Genomic DNA, 18,436 nt, shown 5'->3' with positions numbered 1-18,436 from the left:
TGGTGATGTAGCTTAGAGCAGCTCAGACAGGTTTGCAAGGTTTTCAACAACAGATGCCGCAGCAGCAGCAACAGGGAAATGCTATATTTCAGCCGCAGATGAGAGGCAGAGGCCAAGGAGGTTTTGTGAATAATGGTCCTGATTTAAATACTGTTATGATTCCAAATGGCATACAGGCAATGAAGAAGGTGATGCCATGTCACACATGCGGAATCGTCGGGCATTGGAAACAGGACTACCCAATGATGGTGCAGGAAGGTGTAGGTGAGCAAAACAATGATGTCAATGCATTTCAGACTATGAGAGGACCGAAATTGAGAGGTCCGAATCAAAATTTTCAAAACAATGTAAATCATATGCAGGGTTTACAACCCATACAATCGCAGCAGGTGCAAATGCCCCGTGTGCAAATGGCACAGTTGCAGCCAATGCAACAGCAGTTTCCTATGGTACCTAATCAGCAAATGCAAACACCCTTAGCACCAATGAATCAGCAGCAAGCAATGCTTCCTCAACAGGTCACGGGTCAAGGAATGAATCAAAGTGACACAGTACACCAATTCCCATTACATAGTGAGAATGGAATAAACGATGCATGGGAGAGTGAAAGTTCAGATGAGGAGGGAAATTGTATGCTTGCAGCATTTTTGGAAGTTGATCAAAAGGGTCCGTATGTGGAGGGAAGAGTTATGGGTCACCGCGTTTCATTCTGGGTTGACACAGGAGCTACACGTTCCACTGTTAGGAGCATTGAAGTACCAAATTAGCCACTTTCAGGGAGAACAGTCCAGGTAGTGGGAGTAGCAAATAGGTACCTGACGAACCCAATCACAGATCCAGTACAAGTCAGAATTGGTAACTATCAAGGGTCACATAACTTTGTGGTGTGTGACTCAAGCCCGATTTCACTATTAGGGAGAGACTTATTGTGCAAATTAGGGTGTTCGATTATGTGTTCAAATGATGGGATTAAAATTCAGACAAACAGTGATGGGGAAGAAGAGGACAGTGTAGGAGGGGATAAAGTGGAAACTGTCAATGAAGAGTATCCCCTGATTACTCTTTATCCAATGCTCACTGAAGCAGATATTCCTGCTGAGTTACAGGAAACAGTTGGAAAGTAGGTGTGGGATATGACAGGGAAAGAAGTAGGATTGGTTAAAGGAGTAGAACCAGTGAGAGTGACTGTAAAACCCAATGTAACCTTTCCCCAGACCCCACAGTACCATATGGCGCAAGACACCCTCATGAAAGTCTCCCAACTCATTGATGAGTTTGTAAAACAGGGAGTACTGAAAGAAGTGTTAAGCAGTCCATGTAATTCACCAATCATGGGACTAATAAAACCAAGTGGAAAGGTCCGAATTGTTCAGGATTTCAGGAAAATAAATGACATAATAATCAAATGTTGTCCCGTAGTACCAAATCCAGCTGTGATAATGTTTCAAGTTCCCTGTGATGCTGAGTGGTTCTTAGTCATCGACTTGCCACAAGCATTCTTTTCTGTGCCTCTCCATGAGGACAGACAATTTCTCTTTTGTTTCAAGTTCCTAGACAGAGTCTACAGTTGGTGTCGAATTCCTCAAGGATTTTTGGAGTCACTGTCAATTTTCAATCAGATTCTAAAGAAAGATTTGGAATCGTTGGAGTTACCCTTTGAATCAACCCTGGTACAGTACATTGACTATTTGCTGATCGCATCCAAAACAGAAAGTGACTGTACAGCCGATACCATTGCCCTATTGAACCATTTGGGAAGGAACGGACACAAGGTGTCTCCTTCAAAATTACAGTTCTGCCAGAAGAAAATGAAATATTTGGGTCACCAAATAGAGAAAGGGTCACGAAGAATTATGAAGGAAAGAATAACAAGTGTACTTCAAATGAGTCCCCCAAAGACGAGAAGAGAGGTGAGAAAGTTTTTGGGAATGGTGAGCTACTGTCGCCAATGGATTCCCAATTTCTCAACTCTAGCAAAGCCTTTACTGAAACTGACCCAGAAAGATGCACTGGATGAAATTGAGCTGAAAGGAGATGAGATGGATGCTTTATTGAATTAAAGGAATGCATGTGCAGGGCTCCAGCTTTAGGTATGCCTGATTACACAAAGCCTTTCACATTGTTTTGTCATGAACGTGATGCATGTTCCTTGTCTGTCTTGACTCAAGCCCACGGTGGCGTAAACAGACCAGTAGCATATTTTTCAGCTACTTTGGATCCGGTCGCAGCAGCACTGCCAGGGTGCCTGCGTGCCGTAGCTGCAGTTGGTATCAGCCTAACTCAAAGTGAAGGAATAGTGATGGGACACCCATTAACAGTCATGGTCCCTCACCCATACTTTTGACACATTCCCGAACACAGCACATGACTGATGCTAGGCTCACAAGGTATGAAACAATAATTCTGGGATCACCTAATGTGCAGCTGAAACTGTGCACTACATTGAATCCAGCAACCTTGTTTCCCAGTGAAAATGCCGAAATTGAGAACGCTGAAGACATCGAGCACAACTGTCCTCAGGTGACTGAATTTTGCACCAAACCAAGACCTGATATCAAAGATACCCGATTGTAAGAAAATGATCAAGTTATTTTTGTTGATGGTTCATGTTTAAGAGATGCACTGGGAATATTGAAAGCAGAATATGCTGTATGTACGGTAACAGGTGTTCTGGAAGTATCTTGGCTTCAAGGAGTTTACTCTGCACAAGTAGCGGAATTGGTAGCCCTTACTAGAGCTTGCCAACTTTCCGCATTAATGAAAGTCCCCGTTTACACTGACAGCCAGTACGGATTTGGAATAGTGCATGACTTTGGACAATTGTGGTCACAGAGAGGCTTCATGACCTTTTCAGGATCACCAGTGAAAAATGGTGAAAGAATAAGGGAATTGTTACATTCCATCCAATTACCAGGAGAAGTAGCAGTAGTAAAATGCAGTGCACACTCGAAGGCACAAGACTGTTTCTCTGGGAAATGGATATGCGGATCAAGTCGCAAGGTTTTGCGCATTGAACTGTATATTGCTCAGGGATGAGTGGAACTTGATAAATGAGCCAGAACTTGAACCAAGCGAAATATTTGCTTAAGGTTGTAGACACTATGGATGAATTGAAGTCCTTACAGAATGATGTCCGTGAAGATGAGAAACTCTCATGGACCAAATCGCAATGTGTAAAGAGACCAGATGAATTATGGGTTTCAAGTGAAGGGAAATTTGTTCTGCCAAACAGTCTTTTGACACAGTTAGCCAGATTCTACCATGGACAAGCCCATCTTGGGAGGGATGCCATGATTAGACTATTTAAAACTGATTGGTTTAACCCCAAATTCCGTCAAGTTGCTAAAGCAGTTTGCCATTGTTGCGTCATTTGCCAGCAAATGAACGCAGGGAAGGGAACCGTAGTAAATTTGAGCCACATTGGAAGAGCAGGGGGTCCCTTCAGCAGGATGCAAATGGACTTTATTGAGATGCCTGTGCATGGAGGCTTGAAGTATGTGTTGGTGGTTGTGTGCATTTTTAGTCACTGGATTGAGGCATACCCTACACGCAGAAATGACAGTCTCACAGTTGCAAAACTGCTCTTGAGAGAGCTAAAACCACGTTTCGGATTCCCGATCTCCTTAGAATCAGATTGGGGAAGTCACTTCAATAACGAAGTAATAAAATTACTTTGTGCAGCGCTGAACATTGAGCAAAAGTTGCATTGTATCTACCGCCCTGAAGCATCAGGACTAGTGTAGCAAATGAATGGCACATTGAAATCAAGGATGGCGAAAATATGTGCATCCACAAACTTAAAATGGCCTGACGCATTGCCCTTGGTGCTAATGTCAATGAGAAACACCCCTGATAGAAAGACTGGACTGTCCCCGCACAAGATCCTCATGGGCAGAGCCATCAGACTTCCAGCAGTTCCTGCAAATGCTCTTTTGAATATTATAGATGATATGGTGTTAGACTACTGCAAAGGTCTAGCTGATGTGGTCCGCTCTTTCTCTCACCAGGCGGAGGCAACCACCTTTCCACCGATCCAAGGTCCAGGACACGCCCTGAAAGCAGGTGACTGGGTCGTGATAAAGAAACACATGAGGAAGTTGTGTTTGGAACCCCGTTGGAAGGACCTTTCCAAGTGATTCTGACAACTACCACCACTGTGAAGTGTGCTGGAGTTCCCAACTGGATTCACACCAGTCACACGAAAAGGGTAACATGCCCCACAGAAGAGGAAGTTGAGGCGCTGAAATCACCAGTGTCTGACAAGAGAGTACCAGGCACTGAGACAGAACAAAGACAGCCTGGAGGCGAACAGGTAGAAATAGAGGAAGGAGAAATATTTTCTGAAGAAGAAGCAACTGATTCATTTGGGGAGGACCAAGGAGGAGCCTCAGAAAGTGACGAAGGTCCTGAAGGTGACAAAGAGCTTGAAATAGCTGAAGGCGGCAGAGAGCCTGAAGCAGGTAACAGTGACAAAGAGCTTGAGACAGGTGAAGGAGCAGGAGAGCCTGATCAGAGGAGGGCTTTCCCAGAAGCAGACGATACAGGAAAAGAAAAGGAAAACCTGATTGACTTCCCAGAGGGAGAAGACAAGGCAGGGCAGGGCAAAATTGTTCAAACTCCTTCAGAAGAGGTTGCAGGTCCGTCAAGTGGACACAGTGCAAAAAGAAGACAAAGCATATCGCCAGTAAAATTAAGGATCAGAGAAACATTAAACGAAAGTGAAGGGCCAAAGGTGAAAGAGAAAAGAAAAGAAGTGTCTGTCGCAATAGCAGCACCAAGTGAAGAGAAAGACTTGGCAAGGAAGAAAGTACCAGCAAGAAGGAGTCAGAGAGATGCAAAATTGAAAAGAAAAAGAATACAGAGCAAAAGATATTCTGGTCCGGAGTGGGCATACTTAGCCACTAACGATTGGTCAGACTAATTCGTATCCCTCAGCCTCAAGAACGAAGAGGCAGAACTTCACTTTGGCACTTGAGGAGTAAAACTCCATGAACTTTACCGGCTAAGACATTGATAACCTGATTGACTTTTAAAACAAACTTGCAAAAAAGCTGCTAACCGATAAGAGACTAAGCAGCTAAAAGAAAACTGTGTGAACATTGAACTGGTTCAGCTTTATTTACATATATATCTGCAAACCCGATTTGATAAAGTGTCTTCAACTTTCTGATTCTATACAGATCATGACAGGCTACACTACACAGGGACATAAAATGAAGTGTTGTAAATACATGTGTATAGGCTTAATAACTGCATGCATATTAATCATCGTAGCAATAGTTCTTGGAATGCATGGAAAGAATGAAAGCGAGACAAATTATGCTTCTATTTCTAACCCTATTACTACTACTGAACTAACAGCTTTGAAGAAACTCGAACAAGACGAAAGACATTTGCATGATAAAAAGGAACTTTCATCTAACGTTTTCTATCGCTTATTGAGTGAGTATGTTGAGATAAATAATGCGAAAGATTATGTGTGCACACAAATACCTACCTCAGTAGTGGAAGGGGTGACATATCATAGCATGCCTCTCACGTACGGAATTACATGTAGTATAATAACATCTAGATTTTCTGCTCAGGAGTATAATCACTATTTTTACTCTAATTACGATGTTACCTTTGCATATGCTCCCATTATCGAGTACCTGAGTAAAGTGGCCAGGGATTATTATATAAAATTGATGAGGGGCTTCTTTGAGCCCTTGTCACCTTTTCATACAGCTCACGCACATAGAACCTTACATGCTTGCTTTCACCGGTGGAGAAAAGTTTTTTAGATAACACTGACGAAAGGAGGAAAAAAATGAAGGAGACATTGGAGGGGGTACTACATAAAAGGACATCTGAGGATAACTATGCTTTTGCCGCAATAAAGACACAAGGGAAAATAGCTTTAGATACATTGCACGTAGGGAGATTCTGCATACATAGGCATAAATCTTATTATGACACAGTTTTTGTAGGAACGAGTGAATGCAAACATATGTTTTTGTTTCAACCTAAGTGGACGTTCATGCTGAATGGACAGGACCCAGTTATTCCAGGGGTATATTGTATTTGTGGACTTAACGCCTATTATTGTCTTCCTAAAGGATGGTATGGGAGATGTTATTTGGGAATAGTATTCCAAAAGGTTTATCAACTGTACGACTTAAAGAAATTTCCAAAGCTGTCTGAATTACATCATGTTCAGAAAAGGAAGACAGCTTCTGGTGTGGTAGGAGATATATTTGGAGCACTGATTCCTTCAGTAGGAGTCATATTGAATTCAATCAAAATACGAAAGTTGTCTACTATTGTGGATAACATGTTGACAAAATTTTCAGGAGCTATAATCCTGATGGATGCTGAACTCGCTGCAGAAAGAGCCATGACTCTTCAAAATCTGCTTGCTTTAGACATTCTTTTAGCAAAGGATGGCGGCGTTTGCAAAATGGTTGGTACACGTCACTGTTGTACATATATACCAGACAGCAGTGGAAAAATTAGAAAGATGCTTACAAATTTAACTAATGAAAGTACAGATTTGAAGGAATTGAAAGGACCAGGAGTCTGGGAGAAAGTTGGAAAGGGATTTGCTTCTGTGGGAACTTGGCTCAGCAACGTTTGGAACGGATTGTTACTAAAAATAGTGAAGGGAATATTGATAATATTAATTTGTTTATTAGGCTTTTAGGGAATATGGAAAGCTATCAAAATATTGAAAACAAGACGCAAAAGGAGAAGAGAAAGAACAAACCAAAATGGTAGAAATATATAGAGAAAAATCTAAAGGGATTAAAAGAAAAAGGGAATTGACTGAAGTGACAAATTACTAAACAGAATTTTAATGGAATAAAATTTGTGGGTAGATTTGATGTGATGACATAATTAGTCATCAAAGGAGGGATTGATGACACAGAAAAAGAGGGTCCAACATATATTCATATATCATGTAACCAAAATCGTATAATGTAGTGTGATTTTAGTAAAGAAAATAATGTACGAGGGAAATTGTGCCCTCGGGGTAGTTCGCCATAATTGTAAACGAGCTTTATTAATCATGAAGAATTGAACAATGTAGTAATCCGTCATAATTGCAAATGTATGCCATGATTTCTTATTGAAACTGCTTTATGCTTAGCTTAAATTTAGTAGAGGCTTTGGCCTAGTTGCCTGGTTTCAAATTTTAACTGCGTGGCTTTTCCTTGAACTAATGAAACATATATTCTTGCTTGAAGTTGTATTTTTCAAGTAGAGATGACTAATACACTTATTTCCAAGGTTTCGTACTAGGCCGGTTTCATCCCCTTTGATACAAGGTCAGTCTCTGCAGGTGCGGACAATGAAGGTACAGATACCAAAAATAATTGGCAACCCATGTTACAACTTGTGTTCCAAGGCTCCAAGGACAATGTATGCATAAATGAGCGCTAGTAGAAAGACAATTTTCATTGGACAATTTGAAGCCTACCTATGAACCCTCCAATGGAAGTCCCTGCAGAATTTGGAATGTTTCTTACTTAAACCCACTGGACAAAGAGAAATCAGCCATTTTCCTTGATGCCAATTTGAAGCCAGATGCCAGACTCCATTTTGGACGACACCCTGATGCCCTTTTCTCTATTCCAGAGAAAGAGACTTTAAGAATTCTCACCCTAGAGACTTTAACTTTGATTTGCCCCATCTTGCCCATGCAGTAACTTTGCCCCATTCCCCTTGCCGCTGCAAGGAAGCTTGCCCTTAACTTTGCCCATTTGAAACCTGCCCATGCTGATCGAACCGGTACCTGAGGGACGAAGACTTTCTTGAATGCTGATTGTATTTGGTAAATATGAAAGGATAATTGTATTATGCATTGTGTTTTTCCTTTTAGGTACCAACTGCTATTTTGATAGGGCCCAAGCTAGAAGTTTTCCAAATTTGTGTTGACTAAATTCGTTTTGCATGAAGCCCCACATGCCAATGCTAATTAGAGGTTAGTCGAGGTATTCATTCGATGCACCATGCTAATTTGAAATCTTGTTATGCTGACCAATGTATGAAATTAGTCAAATACAGTTACTCATATTAGTGATTTGCATTGCCATAACTGAATGTATCATAATTCAGATTTTGCGTAGATTGCGTTTCTTCCGCCGTTATGGACAGCTAGTAATGTTCGTATACATATATCATTTGGTTTTGAGACTTATATACATCGTGCTAGCTTTGTTAATATAGGGAAATAAATTCACTAACTTTTAATAAACTGGTGTGGTTATTCATGACTGAAAGGTCATGGTGCGCCGAAATACCAACTGCTATTGATTTCTGATGTGTTATTTTGATCTATTAATTGAGCATTGAGTACCAATTACAATAGTTATTGATTATTAATCTAAGTGACCCGACTATTCTAGGATGAGGAGAGCCCGACTCGGCTAAAAGATTCACCGACCTCCAACGTGTACAGGTAATTTATAAGGGCTGGACGTGTTATCTGGGGCAAAGTGTTGTTTTGAATTGTTTTTGGCACAAGGCCATGCAAATGACAGAATGCTCTCTTAAGATATCATCAGTGTTAACATATGCACCAAAGCTATCAGTATTACAGAAGGGGCCGCAGAGCCATCTGCAACCTTTCCTGTAATACATCAATGCCCGGGGGGTGGATCAAGTTGGTGAACATGGGTGCACACGCCCATTGTGCCCCTAGAAACTGTCGATGATGTGGCCCCTGATAAACATCGTGTCCTGTATCCTGTTTGTCCTTAAAAACCTTGTCAGAATTTAAACCAATACAAACCCTTAGCAACTATCAAATTTTGTCTGTATTATTCCGTTTCCTTGTCTGCGTGTTGTTTGACTCGTATTATTAGCGATTCTAATATTATCTCTCGTAGCCTAAGGTGAGTTTAGTCTCTAGATATATAAAGCGCTAGTTTGATGCTTTTTAGCTATTTTAGTATTACTGCTTTTCTAGACCGCATAATTCAAGATCTTGCACAAGCCTGGATCGTCTCTTCTTGCCTATATGTCTAACTGATTTCCTTTATTTAAGTTCCAGTTCCAAGGACAAGGTTAAGCCATGCACTTATGAGTTCCTGACTCCAGTTCTTTAAGTATAGCACTAATGCTCTTCTCTGTACATATTTCATTACATTTGGGGCTATGAAATGTTATGAATAATGATTCGTTATTTTGCAAAGAATGTAGATGCCCCTTCAGGGATATAAGATTTTTTTTTTAAAGTGGTAGATGTCCTATGGTATTGGGGTATCCACGAAATGCGTACCACAATTATCCTTTAAGATAAGGCTGTGAGTGGGCTCCAGATCCCCGGCTGTTTTGTATTTCAGTAAATGATTTTAATTTAACACCTTATAGCAGTCTAGATTTAGTGCAAGTGTTGGATGAGAATGTCCCCAGCGCTGTTTTGTGAGCTTGCACTCTTGCCCCGAGTTACCAGAAAAGCATGTCAATGATCCTCTTCCTTGGTACAAGCTCAGACAACCATCATGTGTACGCTGATGGCTGACTGTTTAACAATTTTGACCCACACCCGGGCTCTAGTTTGTAGGAACACACTTAATGCGTCCTCCTTTTAACAAATGTGACTACTGTCAATCGATCAAACTGTATTGTACTGACAGTAGTGGCAGTAGTATGTTAACATGACAAATGCCTTTACTTGTGATCTATGAAAGCATATTCACCTGCAGGCTTCTCCCCTTTTTTTTGTCTGTCAGCCTTCTGCATGAGGGTCCTTCATGGCACCGAGGAATGTGGTGAATGTAGGTGTTTGTGTGTGTGTGTGTGTGTGTGTGTGTATCTATATGCTCACGCATGGCAGGATGGACTAGGAACATGTGTTTCTTTGTAGACTGCATACCAGTTTCCATTGCAGTACAAAGTGAAAAGTGGAAGTAGCCTTCTAGGTGAGCAATATACATTGCCCCATCAATGGGTTCCTGAAGCTTTTGTTAGCAGGGAGAATACAGGATGTGGGAATAACCGCTTGTCCCCACCCTCTGCCACCCACCCAAGAGGTGCTGTCACAAAGAGTTTGAAGTTTGTACAGTGTTAAAGCATTTGTCCTTTTTGTGCCCTCTGACTTAGAGACACCACCCGTCCTTCTTGCTGATAAATGTTGGCAAAGACTGTATCTGGCCCATCTGGAGAGAATGAGAGAGAATGAGAGAGCATGAGAGAGGGAGAGAGAATGAGAGAGAGGGCTTATGAGAGAGAGGGCGTATGAGAGAGAATGAGAGAGGGCGTATGAGAGAATGAGAGAGAGTGCGTGTAAGAGAGAATGAGAGAGAGGGCGAATGAGAGAGAGAGAGAAAGAGAATATGAGAGAGAGAGAGAGAAAGAGAATATGAGAGAGAGAGAGAGAGAGAGAATATGAGAGAGTGAGAGAGAATGAGAGAGAATAGACTCTAACCCCAAGGAGCTGTTCCAGGACTTCTCACTGATAGGTGTCTAGGCAACCTCCTTACGAAGATAGAAAATCTACTTTGATCCAGGTCTGGGGCCTGTCACTTCTGAGGACCTTGCTTAGAGAAGTAGCCTATTTTGTTGTTGAAAATACTAGTCAGTGTTGTTGCGGGAGAGGAATGCTCAAACAAGAGTCCAGAATTACTTACCTGGTGGGGAGGCTGCCAAGAAAAAGAACAGATTGGCACTGTGAAGCCCAGCGGGAGACTTGTGGTGAACACCTGGGCTCTTGGTTGCCAGATTCATCTTCTTGGCTATCCCCAGCTGGGCTTCAAGAATGTATTAGCCCTCCACCCTAGCCTGGTAGCATGATGGGGTTGCTTCCATAGAGTGCAACAGTAAAGAATCCACAACCGAAAGCCAGAGGGTGCTTGCACACCGCCCTGAAGCTCAATTCACCAAATGTGATGAACCACAGCAGGCACTTTCTGCTGTTTGCTAAAGACTATGCCTAGCACTTGCAAGTATGCTTCTGTGACCTTTGCACTCTTAACATTGCAAAGTCCCTGAGATCCTGAATCATAGACTGGAGGGACATCTCTGGTCTCCCAATGAACTCCTCTTTCACTTGTGTTTGAAGACTCCTTTTGTTTGGGGAAGCTTGTGATCACCACTCAAAAGGCCACAACACCTTCTTAGTTTAACTGTGATCACAGTGCCATCTGCAGATATTTCTGTGGGAAGCTAGCAATTTTTGGGAAGAAACTGGTGTCCAGATGGCCACAACTGTTGATTGCCCTGTAAGAAATAAGTCCTCATCACAGCGACCATGAGGTAATGATCCTCATGGTACTACCAGAGCCTGGGTTACAATAATATAATTGTTTGCACAATGTTTGGTACAAGAGAGACAGACACGGCATCAGTAGATGCATAGTGAAACATTGCCTGCCTAATTCCTGTTGTTGCTAGTATTGTCCCTAGCGTTTAGTTGTTATGCAACCAGTCTGATTTATTTGTGTGTTACTGTGCTGCTATTGTGCTTCAACACGTTAAAACACTTGACAGTTTAATTGTTAAGAGTTACTTTGTGAGTTATTGAGTTCAGAGTCAATAATGCCACTCTACCTCCCTGAGAAAGTCTAGTCAAGAAAGCTGTAGCTGTAGGCCTGGGAAATTAGTTTTTATAGACCGCAAACACTGTAGTTCAGACTTAGTGCAGGTTAGAGGGCACTGGGCAAGCAGGGTTTACTGACAGCTAGCTCATCTCAGTTGAAGCAGTTGTATTGGAATTCTAGAATACAATTGTTTGGTGTGCCAATTCATGCTGAAAATATTTTGATGAATTATAATGTGTGTTCTTAATGTTTTTTTTTGTCCCAGGTTCCAACTGCTATAAAAAGTAAAACAGTCTATGTAATGAAGAAGGCTAACACTCCAATTGGAAAGGATACAATTGGAAAGGAGTTAATATTTGGAGAGATTTCTGGAGGACCAATTGAACATATAACTACTTTTCTTGAGGAGGTATTAACTGTGTTCCCTTTGCTATTGATTTTAATATAGGGCTGGCATTGTGCGTTGTCAATGATGAATCAATATTTTCAGTTTGTTTTCATATAGTCAAGGGAAAATCTGCATGGTCTCAACAGAGAATGTAAGGAAACCATTGATCTGCAATGTGATAACTATCCATAACATTCCGAAGACGTTGAGTTGATGAGGCTTTAGTAGCATTGAAACACATTTTTATCCAACAATGAATATATTTCACCCCTCCCCAAAGCACACAACCCATGTTATTGACCAATTGTCATTCTATGTTGACAGGAGTTATGCACCATAGTGCATATAAGAGTTTGATATGCTACACACCTGTCTGGTGATGAGTAAACAATAACCGGAGTTACAAATGAATGGTAAGGCTTATCATGCACCATGCTTAAATACAAAACCTCGCCCAACCAGGTCACCTCCCTGGGAAAGCTTCAATTGATCGTCACTATATCCTGTTCTTGAACTGCTGACTAGAGATCTATGTAATAGAACTGTTCTTGAAGTTCTCGATTTGAATTTTTATGTTAGTCATGCTGTTTCTGAGCGAGCCTTTTTTGTGGGTTGCATCCTTGATTTGGGGATTCAACGCCCATCTCTGGAAATAGGGATTGAGTATTCAGTGGCCGACTTACTTGGTATCATGTCTCCATTCTTGTTAAGAGCTCTCAAGGTCATCAGGGTGGTAGAGTATAGCCTAATGAAAACCATCATCTGGGCTGGAGAGTAGAGAGATGCTACACTTTAATCCCATTCAGATTATTAAAAGTGTTGAGTAGCAGGGATCACAGTTGTATTTTTTTTTTTTAACTGGTCTGTTTCCAATGTTGATTATGGTCCCTACTTATAGCCTAATTATGAGGTTTGTGAATATGGGGAATTTTAGGATTGCCACCCCAGAGTTACTGATATTGGGGTTACTATTAACTCCATATGTAGAGTTAAAGGGGACTTCAACTGCAACCCTAAAAACATTCAAGAAATAAGGAATTACTAGGTTGGGTTTATAATTCCACGTCCAATTTCCCCCTGGTAATTTCTGAATTTGCCTGAGACTTCCACTCATAGATTATTACTTTTAGCTGCTGAAATTACCTATAAAAACAGATTTACATTATTTTTGTGGAATAGAATCCCAATGGGGCCAGTTGCCAAGATTACCAGTCCCACTTGAATTACGAGGACATTCTTAATGAGGTCCATCATAGTGCATAACTATTGCAGGAGAGTAGAAAGTAGTCATTCAATTACTATATAAAAAGCAGTTGAGTAGTGCATGATTCCTCTTTAAGATGTGTTTAGTATATGCAATTGTCTTATCACCTAGTGTGCTTCATGGTCTGTCTCCCATGCCTGGATTCAATTATAATAATAATTGCTTCTGTGTTTGACAAAAAAAGATGAAAAGGGACTGTCCTATTTCAGCCTGATCTCATATCTCCGATGCCCTCTGTCCTGGGCTGGAGGTTGGTTCTTTTGCCTTTATCAATGTGCGATAATGACAATTCTTATAAGTTAACTGAATAAAGAATAGCCATTTGAATATAGTCTAGGAGGCACACATTATGTATAACCCTTTACTCACTCCTTCTGAGCAGCAAACTTTAAAATCTTCCAAGTTAGAATATCAGACCACATGACAATGAACTTACAACTTTCAGCTCCATAAAAACACTTTGTTCTCCATCTTTTTCCTCTATCTTTCCATCTCCTCTTCTCAAGATAAACAATGAATATTACTCAAAACATATCTTCATCCACGCTTAAAAATCTGCAAAGAAAACATATATTTATAAACATTTTCTATATCCCTACAACTGTTTCTTCAGTACCAAACCTGGAGTAACTTCTAAAACTCTAGTAAGACTTTCAACTTGAACAAAATGGATGTTATCTCTGTATGTATTCAACCTACAAGACAGGAGGCTAGCTTTATGCATGTTCAAAGTCAGAAACACATTTTGAAACATGATCTATTGCTTTGAAATAAAATCTCCTGAATGTATCAACATTTGACCAATCTGCTGCTTTCATAATATTTTTCAATCCTCCTCCCATCATGCAAACCTTGCTTGCTATAGCACCTATAGTAATTGAGTGTACTGTACATTTAGACAACTCCACACCTGCTTCCTTTATCTCAGCCTTCACCCATCCTGCAGCTGTTGCATTTGTAACAGCTTTAAATGATTTCACATATGAGAATAATAATTAATCAACTCCTGCACTTCTTTTCTCCAACTTTCCACCTTAGTATTCTTGTAGACAGGGAACCACACACAAATGATGTGGATTATTAGACAGACTAAGAATATAAAATAGACTCTGACATAGTCTTAGAGTCATTTTCAAAATTTGCAGATGTACTTTCTGGTTTAAACGACCTGTGTGATGCCTAGAAAGCTTTAACATTTGACACTCTCCTGAAAGAAACGAAGCATAGTAAAGTTACTAACTTCCAAATTAATACTGTTACCTCTAAAAAGGTATTGCTTAAAAACTAATAAAACATAAGACTTTGAAAAAAATCTATTGCTTGGCCAACACATAAACCACTGTAAAACCAAATCCATAACATCTGATATTTAACTTGAGGTGGTCTCTTCGGTTGAATCCCTTTCATTACTACATATCTAAGGACTCTTTCTAACTGACAATCCCTGCTGCAAAGAATGACCTGTCGCTATCGCAGACTTGTAACAATTTACTGTCTATAAGACAAACATTTCTCAAATAATTCAGCTAACAAATTTGCCACATCTACTTAATTGGCCTCCAAAGGATCCACATTAAGTAAATTAGTAGCTGTTTCCAAAAGTCCTGTGAATCCTCCAGAACACCTGATATCCTCTATACTAGAAGGTCGAGGGAACTAGATTCCACCAGAGGATGTTCCCTGTTGTCTAAACCCAACAAAAGTGTTTTGTGAGCCAAAATTAAATATGGCATTTCTTTCGTCATTTCTATTACTGTTGGAAACCATGCTTGCTTCTTCCAAAAAGGAGAAACTAGAACCAAATTAGATCTCTGCCTTCTCACCTGAACCAGAACTCTTTGAATCATTGAGAAAGGGGGGAAAAAAGCATACCCTCGTATGACTGTTCAGTTCTGAGCAAACACATTTATTGTGAATGCACCTGGATCCAGTATCCGGTTGATATGAATCATTGACTGCAAAGTTAGTCTGGAAGCAAACAGATCCATTTCCAAAAGCCCCAAAAGCCTCTGAATTTCCAGAAAGACATCCTCCCTTAACTTCCAATCGCTGTAATCTATCAAGTTGCACAAACTCTAATCTGCCATTACATTGTCAACTCCTGGCAAATATTGCACTTTTAAATCTATATTGTGCTCCAAACAAAACTCCTACAACTTCTTGGACCTTGTCCCTCCCAAATCATATATATAGGTGACCCAAGTCACACGGTCCATTCTCAACAAAACAGGATTTCCTTTTAATCTTTCCCTGGGACATTGAAGAGCAAACAAACCTGCTTCCATCTCCAAGTAATTTATATGTTCCTTTTTCTCAAACGAAGTCCACCTGTCTCCTGACCTAAGCAAGTAGCTCCCCATCCTGAAGTACTTGAGCCATCTCGAACATCAAATCTGTCACTGTTCCAAAAATTGCTTGTCCATTCCAGGCTTCCAAATTTTCCTTCCACTACAATAACTCCTCTCTTGCATGTTTGCTCAGAGACACCATGCCCCGTACCATAAACCTTTTGGCAAGCCAGAAGAGGAAAACTACCTGAATTGAGGATGACAGCAACCCGATCACTCGTGCCAAATCCCTTAAGTTCACCTTCTCCTTCCTCTACATAAGTTTTACCTCCTCTGTTATCTTTCTCACCTTCTTTTCTAGTAAATGCAATTGGCATAATACTGTGTCCACCACAAAACCCCAAAAATCCAACCTTTGTTTAGGAATCAGTGCAGTTTTGTCTGTATTTGTTATGAATCCTAAATTCTGAAACAAATTCATCACCACATTCAACTGCTCCCCCCAACTCGACTGCATCTGGTCTCATTATCAGTAAATTGTCTAAATAAACAATCATCCTTCTTCCCCGTTCTCTCAAAAATCCTACTACTAGTCTCAGGTCTCTTGTGAAATACCATGGTGCTGCTGACAACCTGAATGGGGGACACAGTCATTGATACAATTGACCGTTCCATTTGAATTACAGAAATGCCTGACTTTGCTCTGCTATTGGAATTGTGAAAAAGGCATCTTTGAGATCCAATTTCACCATCCAGTCCAAATCCTCAAGAATGTCCCTCAGTAAACGAATCCCTTCCACTTTGAAATGCTGATATGTTACAAAGTGATTCAAATCTCATAAATTGATCACTGGTCGGTAACCTTTGTCCTTTTTCTCTGCCAGAAACAAAATACTCCCAAATCTCCTCTCTTACTTTTACTATAGCATTCTTTTCTAATATATGCAATATTTCCTTCTGCAAAATTTTCTCTCGCTCCTTTTGAAACACTAATTCGTTTGATTCATTCAACTGTAAAGGTGTTGTATAGCACTCTATGTGAACACTCAATTGTTTGTAATACCCAAGCATCCTAAGTTATTAATTTCCATTGATTTCTGAAAAACCTTAACCCTCCTCCAACACTTGTAGGGTTAAAAACAGATGTTTTCCCCATACTCATCTTGTCCTCGACTTGATTTGTATTATGTCCTCTTCCTATTTGTGCATCCTCAGCCTCTCCCTTTTTGGGGATAATGTTGTGAACCTGCCTGGTTTCCTTTGTAATAACCATATCCTTGGAATTCTGAAATTTGTGGCTCTATTATATGCTCGGCCAGAAGGGTGCTCTCTCCTTCCAAACACTCCCAGAAAAACTATTACTTGAAAAAACTCTACTCATAGAGTATTAAGCTTTTTCAAGACTGGCAACAGTCTGTACTCATTAAGTTAGGGATATAACCATCCCTTCCCCGAGAAGTAAACCTTTCACCTCTTCACTAGATTCCTTTTTTTGCTAAATCAGAGTTTAGGATTGAGCCACATAAACAGAGTTCTGCACCTCTGTCAATATCTCCGCATTTGCATTGTCCAAGGAGCAGATAGCACACTGACACCGTTCTCTTAAGGACATAATGTCCAAATATGTGCCTTTCAAAATACCATCCTCTACTACATCAAAATGTTTTGCCAACGGTCCCAGTATATCTAATACTTTATGCTGGCATTGTTTCAGGGACTTTTCAAATCCCTTCCTTGAGTCTTTACCCAACTTGAATAGATAAGTTAGGAGTTTGTGATCTAAATTAGGTGTCAAGGTGACCTTTTCCACAATCATAGGGCAAGAATACTCTGCTTGCGTTAAAATCCTCTCATCCTTCTCAAGGGACTTACGAAGTCTGGCCTTAATCTGAAACTTGCTTCAAATGCCTCCAATCTTCACTTCTTCGATGACGTTTGTCCTTATGGTCAACAAGTTTCTCCCCAAAATGATCAAGCACTGAAACCATATCTTTTATTTTTTAAATTAATATCATTTTCATAATCTAAATCATACTTATATTCCAAATCTAAGATGTATTCATCCAAATCTCACCTTTCTTCAGGCACTCATCTATGGGTTTTGAATTACTTTCAGTGTCAAGCTTACCTTTATTTCTGCCACTTCGGACACCTGTTCGTTTTTTAACCGCCTTAGGTTCCTTTTACTACTGAATGCATCATCCATGTGTTTTCTATTTTTTTTAAACCTGCTACCCCCAGATCCTTTATTGTTCTTATCTCCTTCTGTAATAGAGAAATATTCCTCTTCTTCCACATTTTTATTTCCTCTTTTTTTCAAATTAAAACTTGGTTTACTGTCTCCTGTACCACAATCTGCAACTCCTTATCTAAAATCTTCTATTCTATTCTAGTCTTCCTGACTTGTTTACTTCAAATTATGCTTGTTCATAATGGCTAATTTAACCTTAATTAAAAACTCTTATTTAAGTAATTCCAACTTACAAACTATTTTTTTTCTTTTCTCTTTTTTCGTGTTAAACATACCTCTGTCACAGTAAGCGCAATGTACTACCTCAAAATAGCCTTTGATGTCGTTAGTACCATTTCCTCTGACAATAAACCCCTACCCACATGATTTGTTATAAGGAAATGGCTTCATGCACCTCAGTCCTCTAAAAACTTAACTTGACTGAGTCTTAAGCCTAATTCCTTTAGAAAAAGGCTGAAATGTTATTAAATGTGCCCAACTTCTTTGCAAAACAAGCAGACATGTCGCGAAGCAGCATACGTTGTCACACTTGTAAAACAAGGCCAATAGCCTTCTGAAAACTACAGAAGTGCATTCACACTTGTGAAAGCATGAGGCTTTCTGAGACACTACAGCTCTTCCACATGCCGTAAGTATGTGTCTTGAATTACCAAGTGTCAAAACTCAATTCACACTTTCTTTTACATTAAAAATACATTATCGGAAAACAAGCACAATATGATA

The 18,436-nt window shown here is 40.2% G+C and overlaps 1 protein-coding gene across 1 annotated transcript in view; it reads left to right on the top strand.

Annotated features, from left to right (window-relative positions):
- DNAH11 (dynein axonemal heavy chain 11) overlaps window positions 1-18,436 on the top strand; it is a 2,866,633-nt gene that overhangs the window by 139,405 nt on the left and 2,708,792 nt on the right. Inside the window, exon 2 of the mRNA XM_069211469.1 lies at window positions 11,788-11,931. Coding sequence (XP_069067570.1) covers window positions 11,788-11,931 — 144 coding nt within the window. The remainder of the gene's footprint in view (window positions 1-11,787; window positions 11,932-18,436) is intronic.

Source organism: Pleurodeles waltl, chromosome 10 (assembly GCF_031143425.1).
Source record: "Pleurodeles waltl isolate 20211129_DDA chromosome 10, aPleWal1.hap1.20221129, whole genome shotgun sequence".
Lineage (NCBI taxonomy): Eukaryota > Metazoa > Chordata > Amphibia > Caudata > Salamandridae > Pleurodeles > Pleurodeles waltl.
The sequence above is the reverse complement of the archived record's forward strand: the minus strand, read 5'-3'. Positions and strand labels throughout refer to the sequence as shown.